The 12288-nt window shown below is 36.1% G+C and overlaps 1 protein-coding gene across 2 annotated transcripts in view; it reads left to right on the plus strand.

The window, feature by feature from the left end:
• LOC149078595 (integrin beta-PS-like) overlaps positions 1-12288 on the plus strand; it is a 72375-nt gene that overhangs the window by 25192 nt on the left and 34895 nt on the right. For both annotated transcript variants that reach the window (XM_089240712.1, XM_089240713.1), the window contains exons 6-8: positions 993-1221; positions 5722-5893; positions 7799-7882. In XM_089240712.1, the coding sequence (XP_089096838.1) occupies positions 993-1221; positions 5722-5893; positions 7799-7882 (485 nt within the window). The remainder of the gene's footprint in view (positions 1-992; positions 1222-5721; positions 5894-7798; positions 7883-12288) is intronic.

Below are 12288 nucleotides of genomic sequence, written 5' to 3' on the forward strand. Positions count from 1 at the left end.
TACAAGGCCACAACAGACAAAATGCCAACGAGGTGGCTGAGAAAAAGATGCCAATAACAAATATGGATGTCATATATTTCTAAAATACAGTAACCCAATTAAAATGCAATTTCAAAAACTAGAAGCAATGTATATACATGATAAAATATTATACAATGCCCCATAAAATGTATTTATGGTTGTCTTATTCTAAGTATGGATAGCTTCTAGATTTAATTAAATATGTAAATCGGTTATTATACATAAAAACCGATCATTATGCATACTTAGAAATCGTATTGATAAGTTTGATAATTTTTTTATTTTTACAGGTGAATATGCATAATACCCAAGCGTCGTCGGTAAAGCTGATAAACACTGAAAACATTATCACTTTTACCGGAGATTACACATAATAACAAAGTTGTAGTTGGTAGGTTTGAAATAGTTGAAATTTATCGCCTTTACATGTGATTATGCTTAATACCCTGGTTTAATTGGTGATTTTGATAATTATGAAAAAAATTCCAAACGAGCCTAGTGCGTGCGATGAATATAGTCGGACCCCCATGTAATAATAACAAATTTTACAATCGTTTCCTGATATAATGATACGATATACATATTATATGTGTTATCGTGTATAGTATACCATATAGTACGATTTATATCAACTTTACCAATGACTTGACTCATGGGTATTATGTGTAATCACCGATAAAAGTGATAAATTTAATGAAATATATCAAATTTACGAACGACGCTTGATTTCGCTTTATAATCGTCGGTGGTAAGTTTGATACATTTCCCTTTAGTTTAGAGAAATGTATCAAACTTACCACCGACGGACGCTTGGGTACAATGCATAATAGTCGGTAAAAGTGATAAATTTAGGAGGAACGTATTAAACTTACCAAAATGTTCGGCAATTATGCATAATAACTGGATTTATCACATATACCGTTACAAATATATAATTCAAGAAAAAAAATTAGACTATTTTTCCGTTCTAGATTCTCCAGTGACATTTCCCGTCCAATTCCGTCAAGCCGTTGACTACCCAGTCGATTTGTATTACTTGATGGACTTGTCGTACTCCATGGCCGATGACAAAGTGAAATTAGCTGAGCTCGGCGATAAGCTAGCTTTGCAAATGGGATCCATAACTTCGAATTTCCGGCTTGGTTTTGGATCTTTCGTTGACAAGGTGGCAGCGCCTTACGTCAGTGTTCATCCTGCCAGGTATTCTAATGAAATTTTCCGATATCAAAATACGCGTCATTCTTTCTTATCTCATTCTCCTTGTGTGTTCAGAAAAGTTAACGATCAAAAAGAATATGTTATTGAATTCCATTAGGAGACATCACGACAGCTGTCAATGGCCAGATACACCTGAAAAATTCAATAACTGGATCTTCTTCTATGTTTGTAGATGTTTTTTTATGGAAAATAAAATAAAATGTGAATGAAATAAGTTGGCGGGTATAGAGCATTCAGCAGTTGTGACAAATAGTCAGATTAATATCACAATTTTTACAAATACAAACACGAAGGTCACAACAGGCAAATTTCCCAACGAGGGGGCTGAAGAAAAGGTGCCTACGAAAAATATGGATGAAAAATACAACTAAAATACAGCAACCTAAAATAAGGGCAATTATGACGAAAGACTAATGACATACTAAAATAAAATTAATAAAAACTAATGAGATCATGATAAAAAAATAAATTCCCATAAAAAGTTATGATTGCCTTATCTGAGCGTAGATTGCAGGCTCCTCGGTTCATCCCATAGTGAATACCGTTTTTCTTTTTCAAACGCGCCAATCGTGTTAGACTAAACGACTCCCGGAGGTAAGCTATTCCATTTATTTAAAACCCTGTTAGGGGAAAAATTCCCTGCGACACCACAACATGGAGTTGTCATCCTTACTTATCGAGCTGGAGTTGTTCCTTACAACAGCGCGCGTGATTCCTCTCCGCACCCCCTAAACCAGGTCTCTATAAGAATGGCCTCCCAAACCTTACTGCATGCTCCAGTCCAGGACTAACTAAAGTTCTGAAAAAAGGAGGATAAGTTTAGGAGAAGGCGTTACGAATGAAGCCGAGCATTCTTGCACGTATCCTAATCAAAGCATATGTTCAATGATTCTGCAGAAAAATAAATTACAACATTGTCCGCAGAGATATATCCACGGAGGGGGAGGGAGGCTTAGCATGCCGTATCCCATAATAGCAAATTTTGGAGAGGGAGTGATCAAGAAAACCAGTAGAGTGGGAGAAAGGTGACAAAAATTGTATGGCTCTCAGGTGGTAAAATACACGTCTGCCTGGAGAGTGAGGGACATTGTCAGTGAGAGACCAAAACAGTTACCCAAAGAATGCGCAACAACCTGTAACCCCCTCAGTTGCCAAAAGAGTGACCTATAGAACAAGAAAACACGTCAGTGACCGATAAAAAGTGTGACATAGAGCGTGTGCAAGCATATGAGTGACAAAAAAAAGTCACCCAGAGAGTGAGAAATCAGGTAAATGGTGACACACAGAGAGTGCGTAAGTATAGGAGTGACTAAAAGAATGACCCAAACAGAAAGGCACTAGGCCAATGATCAATAAAGCGTGTGAACATGGGGGGACCTAGAGAATGTATAAGCCTGGGAATGAAATAATGACCCAGAGAGAAAGAGACCAGGTCAGTGATCCGCCAAAAGAGTGACCAAAAAAAAATGTTTGAACATGGGAATGACCTAGAAGAGCGATGGGCAAACTACAGCCAACGGGCCAGATGCAGCCCGCTTAAATGTTCTATTCGGCCCGCCATAGATTTCAAAATAATTGTATACAATTTTCAATTTCAGTGTTAAAAAAAAAATTAATCAAGGGGATGTTCTATTTTTTGCACATGGAAAATATAGTTGTGAGAATTCGAATAGAGATTGATTTAAAAACTTTTGCACATGCATTATATATATATATACATACACACACACACACATATATATACATATATATATATATATGTAATGCATGTGCAAAAGTTTTTAAATCAATCCTATATATATATATATGCATGAAGTTATTAAAATATACCTATTTCTTTTTTCACAGTTACAAAGTGTAAACCATTGTCTCTCATTTGCAATGAAACTGTGACAGTCTTCAAAGTGTGCAACACACACCTCATTTCTAAGCACAAAAATTTCAATTTGGAATCAATGTACAAACATGTCCCTTTGTTTTAGTTATTCGGTCCACTGCTAAAAAAAATTGGCCAATTACCGACCTAGAGCATGGGTTTCCAACTGGTGTTCCGCCGTAAGCGGCGATACCGGGGGGGGGGGGGGGCACGATGATGATGATGTCAATTCATATATACATTAAATCAATCAACTTCGCCTTTGACGATGGGGGAGCAATGCCCCCCACGCTCCCCCGTATCTCCGCCCATGTGTTCCGCTAGTGTTTTTTGGGATGTCTCGTATGATCAAACGTCACGGAACCTTGAAAATTCCTGAACCCCGAGAGCCTTCAAAGAATCTTTATTATTCTTACTAATGCTATAGTCCGTTTCAGGTTAACTTTGCAGTGCAGAGAAAGGTAGAGAGTGTATTCCTTCGCCCCAAAATATAGTTCCCATATATCGGAGGCTTACGATGATCATTTATGAAGAATATTTCAATTTTTTGAATGATTGAAAATGAATACTGAAAAAATAGTGTTCTGAATCGATCTTTATTCGTTTAAGAATTTTAAAATAGAAAAAAAAATGATCACCATTATGCGTAAAAAAAAGATTTTATCAGTGAGATTGGCGAGAATCAGCTATACCTTACCGCGACTGCGCATCGATACATCGGTTGAAAGGCTTTCGTTGTCATAGCAACGTGTGATGCGGTTCCCTCGTAGCTTCCCTTTCACTGCAAAGTTAACCTGAAACGAACTATAGCAAAGATGTTCTTTATTTTGAATCTGAACGAGATGGTGTTTTAAAAAAATCAGATCACTTGGAGGACCAAATAACTTAGAAACAGTAACATTACATTCTTTTCCCATCGAATTTTCGAACAAGGTCCAGAATTTCATGAATGTCATTTTCCGTTTCATCAGGAAATTGTAATTCGTAAAAGCGATGTTTTTTTTTCCGAAATTCTTATTTCTTAATTTTTTTTTTTTTTTTGGTAATTAAGGTACGACAATCGAGAATTGGTCACCAATATCAATCGAAGAAATATAACAGTTGTGATTTTATTTGATAGGTGGCAGCAGTTGTCCTAGTTCAATGATGCTTTTTATAATGTATATAATATAATAGCGTGTGTACACCGTTATTTTCAATATTTCCTAGCAGGCATTTTTTTTTTTTTTTTTGCTGATAAAATTTTATTTTTAACGGTTTATTGGTTATTGACAAAAGTGACAAAGAAAGGTAAAATTTTTTCATATTGCAAAAGTTAGCAAAATATGAAATTTTTGAGTCTAAGAAAGCTTCTGTGGACAAAGTTTTTTTGCTGCGCAGAAAAAAAGGGTGAGGATTCTTTACTTTCACAATTTACCTGTAATTGACGAAAAAACACCTGGGGTCATCTTAACACATGACTTCCACCAGGGCACGGCACGGAAACTTCATTTGCATGGGGGTCCCTCCATTATGAATTTATAGAGTGAAAGACAAAAAATAATGAGAATTTCATGCCTTGTGTGCCTCGAACTGGATCCTTGTCAGCCCAGACCCTCTACTGTATGCATGTAACAACTTTAACACAAAAACTTGTGATCCTGGTCCATGGTGAGTAGTCAGTGGGAATGTAACCCTTTTAAGCCATCCTTAAGGGTTTCTTATTTTTTCCCCCTTTGACTCGCGAAGCCCTTCTAAGAATTCATTTCTGTGGCAGAGTCACACACTTGAGTATCTTTCTATATTTATTCACTAGGTTTTTCTGATTTGGTTTTATTTTCCTGGAGTGGTCCTGGAAAATACACACGTTGCACAGATCGAGAACAACCACCAAAGGAATATTGGAATACTATTGGAATATCGAAATAATCGAAGTAAATCAGACACCAATTGCCACTAGACTGGCTGGTGAAAGATTTTATCAGGAAAATTTGCCCAGGCAGTTTTGTAGCAGCTTTTCAATTTTAAGGCATGAATGCGAGCCTATCTCCGATTCAAAACAATCTCTCCACGGAAAGTAATTAGACCTACTACAATTTACTATTACTACATTTCATGCGTAATACCACCGGCAAAATAACCCACTGAGTGGATTAGCAATAGCATTTCTTATACACACAACACAATCATTCCTCACAACAAAATTAAAATTAGGTACACAACACATACACGGCACATTCCAACATATACCGATTCGTTAGCAATTCATCAGAGGGATATTTATGAAGAGCATGCTAAGTAGTAGGTGCAGTGCTAACGTGCGATGCAGCATCTGTGATCAGTTTCAGATATTGTCGTCTTTAAACAACTTACGGTTGTGGGAAGTTTACTCTAGAAATTACAATAAAAAACGTATAAATTGTGACATCGATCAGATTATCGGTTGCAGGTGCAGAATGCAAGGCAAATTTATTTTGTGCTAACCTTGTGCTTTGAAAAAAAAAAAAAAGAATCGTACACGTTTTTGAAGGAATTGATTTTTATGCAAAAGTGTTCAGAAACGTCTTCTTTTACTTATTTTATGAAATTGAGAGATGTTCAGGTTCTTATATTTATCTTATGTCAAGGCTGAAAGAACCCTGTCCAGGATGTGCCGCTCCTTACGGATTCCAGAACAATATGCCTCTCAGTCTAAGAACCAAAGAATTCGCAAAGAGGGTTCGACAGTCTAAAGTGTCGGGAAATCTGGATGGTGTCGAAGGAGGATTTGACGCAATCATGCAGGCTGTCGTGTGTCAGGTGATGAGTTTCTGTTTGTCTTCTCCACATGAAAATAAAATAAGTGAACAAAATTTTTATTTCCCTTCAATTTTTCGTGATTTTTATCCTAAATCCTGCAAAGAAATATAATAGTCGAAAAAGAACTTCGATAAAACGTAAAAAACTTAACACACCAACATATGAGGTGGGCATAAAAGAAATATGTACTTACAACATTCCAGCTGTCCTAAACACCCATCCCATCGTTTCCCAGCTGCATTATGTAGACCTCGTTTGCCATTGGTCTTATTCAGTCATCCATTTTGCTGAACATGAGAATGATGATTGCTGTAATTTTCTATCGCTTCTCTTGCGATGTTTAGGGCTATATTCACCGACATGGTTTAAACTATGGTCACAATTTTTTGATGGGAGATCGATAGGGATTGGTTAAATTTGGGTTTTTAACCAACTTATATTAATCTCTTATCCAAAAATTGCGACTACAGTTTAAACCATGTCTATGAATACGGCCCTTAGCCGACATTTACCTGCAGCATCTTCGCTTTAGTCATGATTTACTAGTCCCTCCTTACGTTCTCATGCATTGTAATCACAATTCTCTCACGTGAATGCCGGGAAAAGTCTGATTCCATTACGATTTCAGACATCAATACAATTTTAGGCTAGGTAAGACGCTCTTGACGAAGTTTGGCGATGCTCCAGGGAGCCACGAGGCGCACTTTGAGAACCAGCACATAGGCTAATAAATAATTATATATGCAGCTTATGAACATTAAAATTTTCTCTTACATAAGTTTGTGGTATGTCATAATCAGGTTTTTTGAGAAAATTATAAATATTGTATTGAAAACATGTGCGAATCCTCAGTCGATTGGCAGATATAAATTTCATAATTGAGTCCTTTCCAAATACATTAGCGTATCTCAGCAGTCGCTTATGATTTTATGTTTTAGCTTAGTTGAACGGAGATATAGACCGGGGTGAGGGGAGCGGAACATGGCCTGGATAAGGATAATAACAATTAAATACGGTTGTGGATTCGAGTCAGCTTGTTCATATCTGTCATATGCAGCGTCGAAACAAGCTATCATTATCTTCTAGCGAACGGCATGAAAGACGACGGGAAGTGAAGTTGTTACGGTCTTTCGTACATATTTTTGTGACAGCCACTCATTGAGCATGCCGAATTGAGTGACCATTCCCTTTCATTGGTGAGGAAAAATGGTCTATTCACCTGTCCAAGGGATACAGCACGAAAAAGGTATATCTTGCTCCGGTGTATCCGACTAGAAATGGGTGATGACGTTGATATATTTGCTACTCTTTTCTTCTTAAATATTTTTGCTTTTAATCTGTCATTGAACAATATTGAGTGAAGTTGAGCATAACTTAATTGGAAAAGCAGTTAGTAACATGGAATTTTTTTGTTCGCATTAGAAGAGGCGGGACAATAACTTCCCAATTGGATTTTTTGAGCTCAGGGTGTCCGTATAAAAGTTAATTTTTTATTCTAATACCTATACAACCCCTTGCAATATGAATGACTTATCTGAGGTCCACACGCTGTTTGGATTATTTTTCTAATTGGCAGTATGCCTCTCTAGGATCAATGGTTCGCCAGTAAATTGGGATGCGAAATGTCAGCTATGCAACCTGCATATAAACACACAAGACAAGTGAACATTATGTTTCTTACGAGTGAAATTTAACTTTCGTAACTTGAATTACTTGTTGTGGAGAGGTTTTTATTGATGCGACTGGTAAATGAAAGATCCAATCATCCAACCAAACCCGGAAAATCTGTTTTTCCTTTAGCTAAATCTGTATATTTATTAGAAACTGTAATATATATATAATAATCCATTCAAAAATCTCAAAGAAAGTGTTTTATAAAACGAAAACTTTTCTACAATATTTTAGAAAGAAATCGGTTGGCGTAACAAGTCGAGGAAGCTCTTGGTACTTTCAACGGACAATGGATTTCATTTCGCTGGTGATGGAAAGGTACGTTAATCGCAAATATTCACATTATGCACATAAAATGCTTATTTTCAGTTCATATTTGACCTTGAAATTTGCTCTGAATATCACATAAGGTAGAAAATAGTACTTAATGTGCAAAACAATATTATATGTCAGTGTGGCCAAACTTCTCTTAGCCCCTCGGTCTACAGACGTCCCGTATTTTTAATAAATCTCCCGGTTGAGAAAAGATATAAATTTTAAAAAAAATTATCTGTTTTAAAAAATCGATTCTTAATTTTTTTTTCAACACCGTCACTGATTCGTCCGATGGGACTGAAAATCGTCAATTTGGTGGTCAACAATTTGGTGGTGACAATTGGTCAATTTTATAGCACAACAAACCGTAGTGACAACAGAAGAAAAGTGTTCACATTCATAGGTAAAAAAATTTTCCTACAGGCGATACGCATATTTTCTTACAGAGGTGCATGAAAAATTTTTCTGTACTTAGATATTCTTTTTGGAAAACCTTCCCGTGCGACGGGATGGCGGCTCTTGGTATATGCATTATACAGTCGAATCCAGTTTTTAAGAATGCCGTTATAGCGAAAAAATCTCGTTTTAACGAACACTTTTCTAATCTCCCCCCCCCCCACAAATAAGTTTATATAGGAACAATGCAAAAAACTGGAATTCCTTTATAACGTAAGATTCGTTATAACGAAGTAATTTCTCCGGTCTCTTGGAGTTCGTTAAAACGGAATTCGAATGTATCTGTGCTATTTGACGCAAATAATAAAATTATCTGTTTGTGTGGCTGGGAAAGAAACATAAGGAGCTTATTTTCAAAAAGGAACATTTCCACATTCACTAAAGAAATAAAGAAACGTATTCCTCCGGGATAGACTGCTTTACAAAAGTGGAAATAACTCAGCAGATAGCAAATAAGAGTAGTTGAAGAATATTTAAATGCTATTGTTGAAAAAATAAAAGTGGAAATTGAATAAAAAAGGGAATTTTGAAGAAAAAAAAATTTAAATGCTGCCTTTTAAAAATAAACTCTTCATACGATATGTGATGTTTGCATGAAATAAATATTCCCATTAAATATACGAAGGATGAAATATTTTTTCCAATGAATAGCCCAAACAGCGGTGCACTGAAACAATCGTAAAGGTGAATGGTATGAATATCTAATGTCTCATTTTATTATATATTTCATACCGTTACTGAGTCAATTAGCTGCTGATGTCAAGAAACTGGTGAATTAGTGATCACTTCAGTTTTATAATTGAGTTTGAAAGAAAAATTAAGGGCTTGTCGTGACCTGAAGCTGCCGCTATTTGGAGTATGGAATGTGTGCTAAACGAGATTTCTATCGCGAGAGGCTAGAGGGCGATAATAAAATGGAAGCATTACCTCAAGAGAGCTGTCACAACAAGATCTGCAGATATCTAATGCGTTATCTGCCCTGAAGTGATAACCCATACCATTAGTGAAGATTACGGGAGCAGAATTTGCGCTCGCGGCTCCAATCAAACCACCTATATCAGTTTAATACGTAACTGAAGCGGTGCCAGGTGCAGTCAGAGCCTAATTTGTAATAGCAATTGAAGTAATTGAAGAGGAATTGTCTTATTTTTACGGATCCCTTCCCCTTTTAAAGGAATTTATAATGGCTTCATGAGAAATTATATGGCTCGACTTTTGCATCAGTTAGTTAATAAAACTCATTACTGAACTTTTTTCATTTTTTTTAAAGAAGACGCTGTGTTTCAGAAATAAACTATTTTTACGAAAATTATGTAAATAGTGCTTATTTATCATTTATTATGTCCTTTTTCGACTGTAAATAGTAATTATTTGATGTAAAAATGAAAATTAACGCACTTTGCTGTAAATCTCGGCAAACTGACGACAGCTCCGATGATTTGGCGACGTCACTGCGCAAAAGAGTACTTTGTAGAAAGAAAAGAAAAGAACGAGATCTCGCGAAAATTGTTCAGAAATTCCTCGACTTTTCTTTTTCCTGCATAAAAGGTTGTATAATTGTATTTGTTAATAAGAAAAAACGAAATAGGATGCTATGTTGCAAAATGTGGCAAACTTGCTAGGTAGTCTGAATGACGTTTATGGCAACCCGTGCGGTTGCCCTCCATCTCTAGGAGGTGCTGTCTTAATGGTGGGGCATTGAAATCGCCAATTTTGAGCCCGATCATTTCCTTTCCGCGCAACGATAATACTGGCACGAGCAGGGGATTTATTTCCCTGAATATTCTGAGGGAAAATGGACTACTTACTGGCGTCGCAAGCAGCGTGCGGAGGCCTTCTATCTCTAGGAGGTGATGATTAAGATCCTTGTAAATTCCCATATTTCAACACTTTATGCGGGCGATTTCCAGCTGTAACGGATAAAGTGTTTTATCCTTTCTTTTTGGCGCAATACTGGTAGGATATTATTGCAATTCTGGCAGAGTTCTTATCTCGTTTTTTCCCCCATTTTATATTCTTTACCAACTTGAATTGAACCAAAGGTCTTCAACTTTCTAGACACGGCGGACCAATTCGAACTTCCCCCGAAACCCGGGTCACCAGCTCCTGTAATTTAGTGACATCTGATTAAACAGGGACAAAAATAATATAAGGCTTTAATTTTTTTCTGAAATTATTTCTTTTATTCATTAACAATTTCTGTTATTCTTCAATACCTTTTTTCACTAATTCTGACATTTTCTTGATTAATTACTCATTAAATCAAATAATTCTGAGATTAATTTTAATGTTAAATCACTTTAAATAATTTCTTAATTATATAAGTATTTTGGTTGTTCTGAAATTTTTCCTTCTCAATATATCTTGAATTCGTATTGTGTGATATCATTTCTTTCAATGATATCCTGCAATTGTTCCCCCCCCCTTTTATTGATTGTGAAATAATTTCTATCAGAAATCGCGAAATTATTCCTTTCATTGATTTATAAGTTATTTTTTTCACTAATTCTGAAATTATCTCTGAAAAATTCAAAACTTATTTTTTTAAATAATTTTGAATTTTTACCTATTCTGTGCGTGGAATTATTTCTTTCGTTCATTCTAGAGCTATTTCTCTCATTTATTCTTTCTTTCTTTAATTCTCTCTATAATTAATTTTTTCAATGTTATCAACCAAATGATGAAAATGTTCGGCGGGCCACAACAAAAAAACTCCGAGAGCCAAATGTAGCCCGCGGGCTATGCGTTGAAGACCCCTGAATTAGACAAAGATAATAAAAAGAAAAGAAGATCGAACACATTTCCCCGCCCCACTCCTCAGTTCGAAAATGTAACTAAGGATTCCACATTCGGCAACTTTCTGCAGCTGAAGAACGAGTTTCACATTCTTAATCAGATGGTGTCGGACTGAGATCTCTTTATTATACTACCTTTCATTTAAAAGTTGGAGGGGGGGGGGGTGTTCAACTTAAACGCATACAAAACAAAAAAGAGATCAAATACCCGTCATGATGCCCAAAAGGTGGCAGCACTGTATAATTTTTGTAATTATATTAATTAACCCATCCCCGGGATGATCATACGTCTAGTATTGCCCGGGACAGTCCCGGTTTTTCACGTATTTTCAACGAAGACAACTTGACTTTTCATTCTTCATTTTATTCATCAAAATAACGAATAAAATTAACTTTCCAACTTAGAAAATATATTATGACAATTACGACAGCAAATTACAATATTCATTTCGCATATATTTGTCATGTTTTTATTTTAATTCACTGCAATTTCAAGTCCGAAAATGCAGATTAATTTCCCGTGATTAGCGACTTTTCTGGGATTTTCACATGATTTAGCAACTTTGTTCACTTTTGGCACTTTTTTTTTTGGCGATAATCAGCAATGCCCCATATTTTCCGTATTTCGAAGATCAATTTCCCGTATTTTTCCTCGAACAAATATGGTCTGCCTACCCTTCCCACAGTTTTAGAAATTTCACTCATCCACATTATTAACAATGCATAGTGGAAATAACCAATAAAATGCTACATCTTTTTTTTTCAAGTAAAATACTTTTTCTGATTTGGTACTACAAGTACCCTCGAACTACGAGAATAGTAAACCGAAGGAGGGGAAAAGTATACACGCCCCATCTTTTATAGTATTCATTCTGTACGCATATTAAGTTGTTATCCCTAAGGAAAGGGAAAAAATAGATTTCAAACACCAAACATCGCGGTATTTGGGGGTGCTTCTGTTATCAAAATGTAAATAAAAGCTGGCTTCGGACTTTGGCAGTTGATCTGACGTGCTCGTGGGAATAGAAAACATATTCGATTCAGAGCCGCCCTTTCCAGATGCGGGGCCCGGTGCGAAAATTATGGTGGTTTCGCGGGGCCCCTTAGCCCGATTTTTTTCTTCTTTGAGAGAGGGGAATAAAAAATATTCAGAAAATG

This window comes from Pholcus phalangioides, unplaced genomic scaffold (assembly GCF_987345545.1).
Source record: "Pholcus phalangioides strain wild (caught in Gottingen) unplaced genomic scaffold, Ppha-v1.0 ptg000013l_1, whole genome shotgun sequence".
Classification (NCBI taxonomy): domain Eukaryota; kingdom Metazoa; phylum Arthropoda; class Arachnida; order Araneae; family Pholcidae; genus Pholcus; species Pholcus phalangioides.